Raw genomic sequence first — 14,827 nt, forward strand, 5'->3', positions numbered from 1 at the left:
TCGACCTACTTCCATTTTAAGTACTTCGACTTTTTTCTCATAAATTATGACTTTATTCTCATAAATTACAACATTATTCTCGTAATATTACGACTTTATTCTCATAAATTACGACTTTATTCTCGTAATATTACGACTTTATTCTCATAAATTACGACTTTATTCTCGAAGTTTGTGATTTTTTTCCCCCCTCAATGTGGCCCTAATACTCCGTCGTACAAAGTAAATAACAAACCATAAAGAAAAAAAGACAAACATATATACGAGGCAAACTGGTATTTCCCAAATGAGGATCTCAAAGAAAGAAAATTAACAAAAAATAAATAAATAAATAAATAATAAATGGTGGTCCATGTATGGGTGTTCATGTATCTATGTGTGTGTGTGTGTGTGTGTGTGTGCGTGTGAGTGTTAGTGTTGGGGTGGGGACCACTTAGTTCATCTCCTTAATTTGATTAAATATTTCCACTGTTTTTATCAGCCTTTCTTTACAGTATAGCTTATTCCAAATATGTATTTGTTCCCTATTTATAAAAGTTATAAAAGTTCATCTTTCCATCTCTAAACTTTGTTCTGTTGTTAATACCCATGCTCTTAATTTTGGTGTATTTGGTTGTTTCCATGCTTTGGTCACATGCTTCATGGCAGTTACTCTCAGTATATTAAAGAGATAAATGTCCTTTGCTTTTATCTTTCCTTTTTAAATAAATACCTAACCAATGTTGTACCTGCAAAGGCTCTTTAAGCTCAAAAATATACGTTAGGATTTCCTTAACTCCTTCCCAGTATGTTGTTAATACTGGGCATGCAAAAAGCATATGTATATAATTGGCCTCCTGTTCTCCACATCCTCGCCAACATCCGTTATCTGATCCAGGGAAGCATTTCTTGAGTTTCTCAGGTGTGATAAAGAATCTCATACTCACTTTCCATGAAAACTCCCTCCAGGACCAACATTATTGATCAATATAATTGTCAACATAATTGTCAATATTATTGACCAACGTTATTGGAAAATATTATTGATCAAAATTATTGTCAACATTATTGATCAACATTATTGCCAAGTGTGTCAGAAAAGGACACAAGATAAAATCTGATAAAATAATTTGTTTCTGCTGAAGACTGAATGAACTCTGATGGTGGACCAGTTATAAAACCAGTTTACACTTGATGCTGGTGTTACTGGGAATCAAAAGGAGACAGACGAATGTCGGTTCAGTTCACTGACCTTTAATGTGATTGATTATTGATTGGTTGACATGTGATCATCTCACAGTGGAATATGAAGACAAACACATCAGCTCTTAGTTTTCCTCTAACAGACTGGTTCTGATCCATTCTTACTTCTCATCAATAAAATTCATATTACATACATCTTCAGAACTGATTCATCAGTTACAATGTTTTTTAAAGACAGCTTCACATTTCATCATCACATCCTGTCACACTCATAAAAAGACTTAAATAAACTTTAAATAAACAAATGTTTGATGATGTTTTAATAATTTGGACATTTTACACAAATGTTTCTGCTGAGTTTGTTAGTTTACACCTCGTTAGCAGATTCATGTTCAGCATGATTCATCAGAAACTCACAAACGGATGATTTACTTAATCAGAACTTTTTAAAGTTGGTCAAAGAAAAAAACAGAAAGAACAATCAGGAGTTACAGGATAATAAGGTCAGAATGATTTTAGTATGACGTTTAGGGTTTTGACCTTTTAGGAGGTGTGGGCCCATTAGAACAATCATCTTTGTTTTTCTTAATGAAACGCTTGAATATGTCTGTCACTCCCTTGTGTTCAATGCACAGCGCCCCCCCTGGTCTTTCAAACTGGGATACTGCTCTATTTGAGTCAGCAATACAGGTCCAATCTCCAGAGTTGGACACACACCACTTGGAATGATCATGGGCAGGTTTCCATTCTCTATTGTTGTCAATGCTGATACACTCCACATTGGTGACATCATTTCCCCCGGGTGTTTTGTAGGGATCAGATCTTCCAGCTTGACGACCCCAGGTCTGAGCTTGTACATCACTGTGGATGGTGTCTGCAATAGTGACATACAGATCTCCATCTGCAGGAAACAGAACAAAAACACATAAAGCCATCAGACAACAGTCAGTGATCTGAGCTCCAGTGAGTGAAGAAGTTTTAACCTGCTGACGCCTGAAAATTAACATCAGGGAGACGTCAACATACCTCATGAAGAGACACCTGAGAAGTGTGTTTGAGCACTCTTACACAGAGACGATGCAAACACACCTGCATGTTACATACTGCATACACACAGGTAAGTCAGTGGTTAGTTTGTGGTTGGATTATGATTATAAGCATATAAACTCATATGGATGGTGAAACACCCTTTGTGCTGTTATCAGCTGAGCTCAGTGTTGGTTTCAGCTCTTCACCCTTTATTATGCTACAACACATTCAGTGGTCACTGTAAAGTGTGACCACAGGGGGCGCTGCTGCATGCACGTGCCTTTGTACACATGTTTTTTTCACTCTTTCACTGTTGACCCTGATTATTTTTTGGTATTATCCAGTACTTAAGAAGAGAGAGAGAGTGAGAGAAATTCCAGTGTCCTGATAATAATTGCATGCAGCCTTTCTTTTTCAGTTCCAGGGTCAGATAAAGAGAAGCCAAGCAGACTGAAGGCCTCAGGCCACCAGGAACAGAACCAGGACCAGGACCAGCTTCTAAATATGTTCTGGAACTTTGGCTTGTTTGAAAGGCTGAATAATGTTGGAAGCAACAGCCACTCAGATCGTACAACAGCAGCATTGTCGTTGTTTTAGCTAATTTCCTGTCTGTTTTGCAGTTAGCAGTCCCCTCCCTCTTCTCCACGTCACCACATGAACACCATGGATGTATTATATTATCTGGATACCGGACCAGAAAATGGTGGCCGTTGATTTCAATGGAGTTGCTCGCCTGGCGCATACGCCGAAAAAGTTTCTGACTTCCAGGTTTACTTCCGCGTTATGGGGCCCATAGAGAATGCGCAGTTGGGTCACCCCGCATCATGCCCTGGGGCAATGAGAACGAGCAAATCACTTTTCCTTTGCCCTGAGCTCAGCCTTGCACGCATTTGCAGATCTGCCACGGCAGAAGTGTAGCAAAAGTCACACGTAAAAAGACAGCCAATCGAGAGCTCCTGCCTGAGTTGTAACTGATGACAGACATTTACAGATCTATGTACGCATTTACAGAATACAGAATACAGACATACAGATTTTTTTACACACACACAGATCTGAACACGCACACACAGATCTGACTACACACACACAAATGATAAAGCACGCACACACAGATCTGACTACACACACACAGATTGAGATACGCATTTGCAAATAGTTTTGCAACAATTATAACTCCATATATCTCCTTTTCAGGCGGAGCTGGTGTGATGTGTAAACAATGTTGTGTGCGAATCCAATAAAGTACAAATATCTCTACCGAAGTGCAAGTGCCATTATTCATGTGCATTAAGTTGATTGTGCATATATGTATAAAAAATAATTGTAAAATATTTCCAAGGCTCAAACAAATCTGTCCCAAGTAAAAAATTGTTTAATTTGTGATCACAGTCTGCAAAACTGAGAAAAATAGTTTGTAAGAGCCAAGTGAGAGTATAACATGTGACTGCATGTTGACTGTTGTTTCTACTTTCTTTAAATAGAGAATGCTTTGACATTACGTAAGTAAAATGTGCATTTCTTAATTCATTTTATCTTATATTTTTCTATTTTATTCATCTTTATTATTTATTGCGTTGTAGTTTATACTTGCATCATCATCAGTATGCTCTGCTGCAGACTGCATAATTCCAGGCCGTCAGACTGAGACGGTTCAAACCGTATTAAAAGGTCATTATGACAGAATGGAAAGGATATTGAACATCAGTCATCAGACCCTGGTGACACACATCACTGACACTATCACATGCATGGTAAATAACTTTTCGACTTTTACACAGCAGTGGCACTGGCAGTAAGTGAAAATGTGGTCATTAAGCGGGTGATTTAACGCCAAAATACCTTTAGAACTGCATTTAAAATACATGTCATTAAAATATCAAACTTGTATCACAACTCTATCTCGAAAAAGACTCACCCTGGAGTCATTAAATTCACTTTTCCGACCACGTTTAGCCCCGTTCAGAGCTGTCATTCAGCCAACAGGCATCCTCGCTCCCGAGACACAGCACGACCGCGCTTGGGAGTGCACGCATATATCGGTGAAAGGGAAGATAGCTGTCCCTCAAGACCCTCCAGTTTCTTTATATCCTTCCAGGCCTTGATAGTTGCATTTATAATCATATTGTCACCAATAAAATGTTTTATCTTTTTTTGTTCGGATGCAAACAAGAGACCATACAAGGGATAACCAACCTGTGAGGACTCTAAGTCCAACCATGTAGATTCACTATCATTTTTGATCCAGTCAGCAATGTAACGCAGCTGTGAGGCCAGCTGGTACGACCTAATGTTAGGGACTGACAGGCCGCCTTTTTCTTTAGGCTTCATAAGTCTGGCTAAGCTCATACGGGGTCTTTTTCTGTTCCATATAAATGCACTTAATCGACCGTTCAATTCTTTGATCACTTTTTTAGGGAGCAGGACTCGGAGCATCTGAAATACATGCAGAAGTTTAGGTAAAGTATTCCCCATGGGATTTTTTTGGTGCAATACCACGAGTGGCCACTGGAAAAAATCGGCAAGTCTGCTGAGAGGCAGCGCCATATCCAGGTCTTATAATAGATCCATGATGAACGCTCAGCCACAATCACCAGACAGCAACCTGGAGGAGCCTCTCTGACAGGACCGCCTCTTTATGGAGTCCTCTGTCCTGATTGGATAAGGTGGGCAGGGATACCAGAACATCTCTTTTCTCTTTTAGTTTGTGACGAGGAGGAGACGTGTTATTGGCCAAACACTCTGAAACAGTGATTACTGCTGAATTACACAGATATTATCATTTATTCGATAAGTAACACAAAAGTAATGTAACAAGTAAAGTATCCCTTTGTACAGGGACTAAATCAGTAAAGTAATGCACGACTAGTAATGTGTAGTACAGTTACAACATGCAAGGATGGGACTGTTTTTTCTTTATGTATTAAATATGCACAAATCTCACCTTTTACATCATCTGATGTTTTTGACACAAAGCATTTAAAATTATTATTATGTTTTGATTTTAACGGTTTGAAGAGTTGCAGGTTGTTTGGGTCCTGTCTGACTCCATTTGCAGCATCATGGAGCGATTGATGAAAGCCTGCTGGGATGTGATGGTCGAAAATGGGAGCTTTGATATACTGAAGGTGTTCACCTGAAAACAGAAAAACATTTCTGCTCAAACTGTGAAGACTTTGAACGTGATGTAAATACAGGATAAAGACTTAACCTGCTACATTACCTATGTATTCGAACTTATCATAGTCGAATGTTACGCAGATGAATGTCTGGCCATATGATTTTCCAGTGTCAGGGAAGAAACTGTTGCTTTCTCTTGTGTAGGGAAATTTTGGTGTGCTGTGTAAGAGCCAGATTCCAGATGTCTCATCCATCATGACGAAACCTTGGGAACATCAGCATCAAGTTAGCTTTAGCTAGTTTCATTTGGAGGGACTGACCGACTTTACTGTTAGTCTACAAACATAAGCTAATGCCAGCAGCTGAACAACAGAGCGAGTGTCCTCTTCAACAGTAACTGAGCTACAGTACAGTTGTTTGACCACAGTCTGTTTGTTTCTTTTCACTAAAGACATGAAGGTAAAATCTGCCTGTTTTCACATGAGTTAATGATGAAGAAGTTATTTCCACCAACCTTTGCTGTGGCCACTGCCACTCTTTACAGATGATTTTTCAGGAGGTTGATCATTGTAGGCAATATATCCAATATCTATATTACCTGGTGTCTACATAGCACAGAGAGGGAGACGGACACAAAGACTTGTGTTAATACAGACTCTCCTGACTGGTCTAGACCTGCTCATGAGATAACTTTGGTAATGAACTGGTGCTTTATAAATAAAACTGAGTTGACTTACTGATGTGGTGTTAGAGAGAGTGAGTTGTGCAGTAAAGTCACCTTAGTTTAGTGGTGAACAGGTGTGATAGTGATTTACATGTTTCAGAGAGACCTCATCATCAGCTCCAGAACATCCTACGGGTCAATGTGAGGATTTAATGCCAAATCAAACAGATCAGAAAAGTACTCTTACCGGACTGAAGTACGGTGCCAGAGTTTTAGCCAGAAAACCATCTTGATGGTTGATGAGCTTCGTGCACAGGTTAAGTTTAGGGTTAGGGTTAGGGTTAGAGTCTCCAGCTGAAACAATGTAGACACATTCAAAACCGGTTCCCTTTCCAGCGCTCGTCTTACGAGGCAGCTTGTACAAAATGTACCTGTTAGAATCAGTGGAGAGAAGAAACTCAGTCAGTGCAGGTCAGAAGACTGTGAGACTGTAAGTGGACCACAAGGAACCTGCAGAAGGTCTGAACGTCGTCTCACCAGTCCACATCTTTACCACCTTCATCTTTGCAGCTGATCCCAGCTGCTTCTGATCCACAGCAGAGCAGAGCGACGGACAGGACGAGCTTCCACATGACTCCTGAAACACAGGACAGTTCATCTTCATCATCTTCATCACTCAGTCATCTTCATCACACAGTCATCTTCATCACACAGTATCATCTTCATCACACAGTATCATCTTCATCACACAGAATCATCTTCATCACACAGTATCATCTTCATCACTCAGTCATCTTCATCACACAGTATCATCTTCATCACACAGTCATCTTCATCACTCAGATTCATCTTCATCACTCAGAATCATCTTCATCACACAGTATCATCTTCATCACTCAGAATCATCTTCATCACACAGTCATCTTCATCACTCAGAATCATCTTCATCACACAGTATCATCTTCATCACTCAGAATCATCTTCATCACACAGTATCATCTTCATCACTCAGAATCATCTTCATCACTCAGAATCATCTTCATCACACAGAATCATCTTCATCACTCAGTCATCTTCATCACTCAGAGTCATCTTCATCACTCAGTCAACTTCATCACTCAGTCATCTTCATCACTCAGTCATCTTCATCACACAGAATCATCTTCATCATACAGTCATCTTCATCACTCAGTCATCTTCATCACACAGTCATCTTCATCATCTTCATCACACAGTCATCTTCATCACTCAGTCATCTTCATCACACAGTCATCTTCATCACTCAGTCTTCTTCATCACTCAGTCATCTTCATCACTCAGTCATCTTCATCACACAGAATCATCTTCATCACTCAGTCATCTTCATCACTCAGTCTTCTTCATCACTCAGTCATCTTCATCACACAGAATCATCTTCATCACTCAGTCAACTTCATCACTCAGTCATCTCCATCACTCAGTCATCTTCATCACACAGAATCATCTTCATCACACAGTCATCTTCATCACTCAGTCATCTTCATCACACAGTCATCTTCATCACTCAGTCTTCTTCATCACTCAGTCATCTTCATCACTCAGTCATCTTCATCACACAGTCATCTTCATCACTCAGTCATCTTCATCACTCAGTCATCTTCATCACACAGAATCATCTTCATCATACAGTCATCTTCATCACTCAGTCTTCTTCATCACTCAGTCATCTTCATCACTCAGTCTTCTTCATCACTCAGTCATCTTCATCACACAGAATCATCTTCATCATACAGTCATCTTCATCACTCAGTCTTCTTCATCACTCAGTCATCTTCATCACACAGTCATCTTCATCACTCAGTCATCTTCATCACACAGAATCATCTTCATCATACAGTCATCTTCATCACACAGTCATCTTCATCACTCAGTCATCTTCATCACTCAGTCATCTTCATCATCTTCATCACACAGTCATCTTCATCACTCAGTCATCTTCATCACACAGTCATCTTCATCATCTTCATCACACAGTCATCTTCATCACTCAGTCATCTTCATCACACAGTCATCTTCATCACTCAGTCTTCTTCATCACTCAGTCATCTTCATCACTCAGTCATCTTCATCACTCAGAGTCATCTTCATCACTCAGTCAACTTCATCACTCAGTCATCTTCATCACACAGAATCATCTTCATCATACAGTCATCTTCATCACTCAGTCATCTTCATCACACAGTCATCTTCATCATCTTCATTACACAGTCATCTTCATCACTCAGTCATCTTCATCACACAGTCATCTTCATCATCTTCATCACTCAGAATCATCTTCATCACTCAGTCAGCTTCATCACTCAGAATCATCTTCATCACTCAGTCATCTTCATCATCTTCATCACTCAGAATCATCTTCATCAGTCTCATCTTCATCACTCAGAGTCATCTTCATCACACAGTCATCTTCATCACTCTCATCTTCATCACTCAGAGTCATCTTCATCACACAGTCATCTTCATCACAGTCTTCTTCATCACTCAGTCTTCACCATCACTCAGTCATCTTCATCACACAGAATCATCTTCATCACTCAGAATCATCTTCATCACTCAATCATCTTCATCATCTTCATCACTCAGTCATCTTCATCACTCGGTCATCTTCATCACTCAGTCTTCTTCATCACTCAGTCATCTTCATCACACAGTCATCTTCATCACTCAGTCATCTTCATCACACAGAATCATCTTCATCATACAGTCATCTTCATCACACAGTCATCTTCATCACTCAGTCATCTTCATCACTCAGTCATCTTCATCATCTTCATCACACAGTCATCTTCATCACTCAGTCATCTTCATCACTCAGTCATCTTCATCACACAGTCATCTTCATCATCTTCATCACACAGTCATCTTCATCACTCAGTCATCTTCATCACACAGTCATCTTCATCACTCAGTCTTCTTCATCACTCAGAGTCATCTTCATCACTCAGTCAACTTCATCACTCAGTCATCTTCATCACACAGAATCATCTTCATCATACAGTCATCTTCATCACTCAGTCATCTTCATCACACAGTCATCTTCATCATCTTCATTACACAGTCATCTTCATCACTCAGTCATCTTCATCACACAGTCATCTTCATCATCTTCATCACTCAGAATCATCTTCATCACTCAGTCAGCTTCATCACTCAGAATCATCTTCATCACTCAGTCATCTTCATCATCTTCATCACTCAGAATCATCTTCATCAGTCTCATCTTCATCACTCAGAGTCATCTTCATCACACAGTCATCTTCATCACTCTCATCTTCATCACTCAGAGTCATCTTCATCACACAGTCATCTTCATCACAGTCTTCTTCATCACTCAGTCTTCACCATCACTCAGTCATCTTCATCACACAGAATCATCTTCATCACTCAGAATCATCTTCATCACTCAATCATCTTCATCATCTTCATCACTCAGTCATCTTCATCACTCGGTCATCTTCATCACACAGTCATCTTCATCACTCAGAATCATCTTCATCACTCAATCATCTTCATCACTCAGTCATCTTCATCACTCAGAATCATCTTCATCACTCAGTCATCTTCATCACTCAGTCATCTTCATCACAGTCATCTTCATCACTCAGTCATCTTCATCACACAGAATCATCTTCATCACACAGTCATCTTCATCACACAGAATCATCTTCATCACACAGTCATCTTCATCACTCAGTCTTCTTCATCACTCAGTCATCTTCATCACACAGAGTCATCTTCATCACACAGTCATCTTTATCATCTTCATCACTCAGTCATCTTCATCACTCAGTCTTCTTCATCACTCAGTCATCTTCATCACACAGAATCATCTTCATCACTCAGTCATCTTCATCACACAGAGTCATCTTCATCACACAGAGTCATCTTTATCATCTTCATCACTCAGTCATCTTCATCACTCAGTCATCTTCATCACTGTCATCTTCATCACTGTCATCTTCATCACTCAGTCATCTTCATCACTCAGAATCATCTTCATCACTCAATCGTCTTCATCACTCAGTCATCTTCATCACTCAGAATCATCTTCATCACTCAATCATCTTCATCACACAGTCATCTTTATCATCTTCATCACTCAGTCATCTTCATCACTCAGAATCATCTTCATCACTCAATCATCTTCATCACTCAGTCATCTTCATCACTGTCATCTTCATCACTCAGTCATCTTCATCATCGTCATCACACAGAATCATCTTCATCACACAGTCATCTTCATCACTCAGTCATCTTCATCACTGTCATCTTCATCACTCAGTCATCTTCATCACTGTCATCTTCATCACTCAGTCATCTTCATCACTCGGTCATCTTCATCACACAGTCATCTTCATCACTCAGTCACCTTCATCACTCAGAATCATCTTCATCACTCAGTCATCTTCATCACACAGAATCATCTTCATCACTCAGTCATCTTCATCACTCAGAGTCATCTTCATCACTCAGTCATCTTCATCACACAGAATCATCTTCATTACACAGTCATCTTCATCACTCAGTCATCTTCATCACACAGTCATCTTCATCATCTTCATCACTCAGAATCATCTTCATCACTCAGTCAACTTCATCACTCAGTCATCTTCATCACTCAGTCATCTTCATCACACAGAATCATCTTCATCATACAGTCATCTTCATCACTCAGTCATCTTCATCACACAGTCATCTTCATCATCTTCATCACACAGTCATCTTCATCACTCAGTCATCTTCATCACACAGTCATCTTCATCACTCAGTCTTCTTCATCACTCAGTCATCTTCATCACTCAGTCATCTTCATCACACAGAATCATCTTCATCACTCAGTCATCTTCATCACTCAGTCTTCTTCATCACTCAGTCATCTTCATCACTCAGTCATCACACAGAATCATCTTCATCACTCAGTCAACTTCATCACTCAGTCATCTTCATCACTCAGTCATCTTCATCACTCAGAATCATCTTCATCACTCAGTCATCTTCATCACACAGAATCATCTTCATCACACAGTCATCTTCATCACTCAGTCATCTTCATCACTCAGTCAACTTCATCACTCAGTCATCTTCATCACACAGAATCATCTTCATCATACAGTCATCTTCATCACTCAGTCATCTTCATCACACAGTCATCTTCATCATCTTCATCACACAGTCATCTTCATCACTCAGTCATCTTCATCACACAGTCATCTTCATCACTCAGAATCATCTTCATCACTCAGTCATCTTCATCATCTTCATCACTCAGAATCATCTTCATCAGTCTCATCTTCATCACTCAGAGTCATCTTCATCACACAGTCATCTTCATCACTCTCATCTTCATCACTCAGAGTCATCTTCATCACACAGTCATCTTCATCACACAGTCATCTTCATCACTCAGTCTTCTTCATCACTCAGAATCATCTTCATCACTCAATCATCTTCATCACTCAGTCATCTTCATCACTCAGAATCATCTTCATCACTCAGTCATCTTCATCACTCAGTCATCTTCATCACAGTCATCTTCATCACACAGTCATCTTTATCATCTTCATCACTCAGTCATCTTCATCACTCAGAATCATCTTCATCACTCAATCATCTTCATCACTCAGTCATCTTCATCACTGTCATCTTCATCACTCAGTCATCTTCATCATCGTCATCACACAGAATCATCTTCATCACACAGTCATCTTCATCACTCAGTCATCTTCATCACTGTCATCTTCATCACTCAGTCATCTTCATCACTGTCATCTTCATCACTCAGTCATCTTCATCACTCGGTCATCTTCATCACACAGTCATCTTCATCACTCAGTCACCTTCATCACTCAGAATCATCTTCATCACTCAGTCATCTTCATCACACAGAATCATCTTCATCACTCAGTCATCTTCATCACTCAGAGTCATCTTCATCACTCAGTCATCTTCATCACACAGAATCATCTTCATTACACAGTCATCTTCATCACTCAGTCATCTTCATCACACAGTCATCTTCATCATCTTCATCACTCAGAATCATCTTCATCACTCAGTCATCTTCATCACTCAGTCATCTTCATCACTCAGAATCATCTTCATTACACAGTCATCTTCATCACTCAGTCATCTTCATCACACAGTCATCTTCATCATCTTCATCACTCAGAATCATCTTCATCACTCAGTCATCTTCATCACTCAGTCATCTTCATCACTCAGAATCATCTTCATCACTCAGTCATCTTCATCACACAGAATCATCTTCATCACACAGTCATCTTCATCACTCAGTCATCTTCATCACTCAGTCAACTTCATCACTCAGTCATCTTCATCACACAGAATCATCTTCATCATACAGTCATCTTCATCACTCAGTCATCTTCATCACACAGTCATCTTCATCATCTTCATCACACAGTCATCTTCATCACTCAGTCATCTTCATCACACAGTCATCTTCATCACTCAGAATCATCTTCATCACTCAGTCATCTTCATCATCTTCATCACTCAGAATCATCTTCATCAGTCTCATCTTCATCACTCAGAGTCATCTTCATCACACAGTCATCTTCATCACTCTCATCTTCATCACTCAGAGTCATCTTCATCACACAGTCATCTTCATCACACAGTCATCTTCATCACTCAGTCTTCTTCATCACTCAGTCATCTTCATCACTCAGAATCATCTTCATCACTCAATCATCTTCATCATCTTCATCACTCAGTCATCTTCATCACTCAGAATCATCTTCATCACTCAGTCATCTTCATCACTCAGTCATCTTCATCACAGTCATCTTCATCACACAGTCATCTTTATCATCTTCATCACTCAGTCATCTTCATCACTCAGAATCATCTTCATCACTCAATCATCTTCATCACTCAGTCATCTTCATCACTGTCATCTTCATCACTCAGTCATCTTCATCATCGTCATCACACAGAATCATCTTCATCACACAGTCATCTTCATCACTCAGTCATCTTCATCACTGTCATCTTCATCACTCAGTCATCTTCATCACTGTCATCTTCATCACTCAGTCATCTTCATCACTCGGTCATCTTCATCACACAGTCATCTTCATCACTCAGTCACCTTCATCACTCAGAATCATCTTCATCACTCAGTCATCTTCATCACACAGAATCATCTTCATCACTCAGTCATCTTCATCACTCAGAGTCATCTTCATCACTCAGTCATCTTCATCACACAGAATCATCTTCATTACACAGTCATCTTCATCACTCAGTCATCTTCATCACACAGTCATCTTCATCATCTTCATCACTCAGAATCATCTTCATCACTCAGTCATCTTCATCACTCAGTCATCTTCATCACTCAGAATCATCTTCATTACACAGTCATCTTCATCACTCAGTCATCTTCATCACACAGTCATCTTCATCATCTTCATCACTCAGAATCATCTTCATCACTCAGTCATCTTCATCACTCAGTCATCTTCATCACTCAGAATCATCTTCATCACTCAGTCATCTTCATCACACAGAATCATCTTCATCACACAGTCATCTTCATCACTCAGTCATCTTCATCACTCAGTCAACTTCATCACTCAGTCATCTTCATCACACAGAATCATCTTCATCATACAGTCATCTTCATCACTCAGTCATCTTCATCACACAGTCATCTTCATCATCTTCATCACACAGTCATCTTCATCACTCAGTCATCTTCATCACACAGTCATCTTCATCACTCAGAATCATCTTCATCACTCAGTCATCTTCATCATCTTCATCACTCAGAATCATCTTCATCAGTCTCATCTTCATCACTCAGAGTCATCTTCATCACACAGTCATCTTCATCACTCTCATCTTCATCACTCAGAGTCATCTTCATCACACAGTCATCTTCATCACACAGTCATCTTCATCACTCAGTCTTCTTCATCACTCAGTCTTCTTCATCACTCAGTCATCTTCATCACACAGTCATCTTCATCACTCAGAATCATCTTCATCACTCAATCATCTTCATCACTCAGTCATCTTCATCACTCAGAATCGTCTTCATCACTCAGTCATCTTCATCACTCAGTCATCTTCATCACAGTCATCTTCATCACTCAGTCATCTTCATCACTCAGTCAACTTCATCACTCAGTCATCTTCATCACACAGAATCATCTTCATCATACAGTCATCTTCATCACTCAGTCATCTTCATCACACAGTCATCTTCATCATCTTCATCACACAGTCATCTTCATCACTCAGTCATCTTCATCACACAGTCATCTCCATCACTCAGTCATCTTCATCACTCAGTCATCTTCATCATCTTCATCACTCAGAATCATCTTCATCACTCAGTCATCTTCATCATCTTCATCACTCAGAATCATCTTCATCACTCAGTCATCTTCATCACTCAGTCATCTTCATCACTCAGAATCATCTTCATCACACAGTCATCTTCATCACTCAGAATCATCTTCATCACTCAGTCATCTTCATCATCTTCATCACTCAGAATCATCTTCATCACTCAGTCATCTTCATCACTCAGAATCATCTTCATCACTCAGTCATCTTCATCATCTTCATCACTCAGAATCATCTTCATCACTCAGTCATCTTCATCACTCAGTCATCTTCATCAGTCTCATCTTCATCACTCAGAGTCATCTTCATCACACAGTCATCTTCATCACTCTCATCTTCATCACTCAGAGTCATCTTCATCACACAGTCATCTTCATCACTCTCATCTTCATCACTCAGTCATCTTCATCACTC

General features: G+C 39.7%; 1 protein-coding gene across 1 annotated transcript; it reads right to left on the minus strand.

The window, feature by feature from the left end:
* Positions 1 to 1,709: 1,709 nt before the first annotated feature.
* LOC311260057 (plancitoxin-1-like) lies at positions 1,710 to 6,627 on the minus strand (the record flags this gene model as incomplete). The annotated part of the gene is made up of 6 exons (XM_084357570.1): positions 1,710 to 2,083; positions 4,708 to 4,790; positions 5,221 to 5,347; positions 5,435 to 5,596; positions 6,404 to 6,426; positions 6,533 to 6,627. The coding sequence occupies 6 exons, from the start codon at positions 6,625 to 6,627 to the stop codon at positions 1,710 to 1,712; spliced, it is 864 nt and encodes a 287-aa protein (XP_084213696.1).
* Positions 6,628 to 14,827: the final 8,200 nt, after the last annotated feature.

The sequence above is a fragment of the Pagrus pagrus genome (genome assembly GCF_965226575.1).
Source record: "Pagrus pagrus genome assembly, chromosome: 7".
NCBI lineage: Eukaryota > Metazoa > Chordata > Actinopteri > Spariformes > Sparidae > Pagrus > Pagrus pagrus.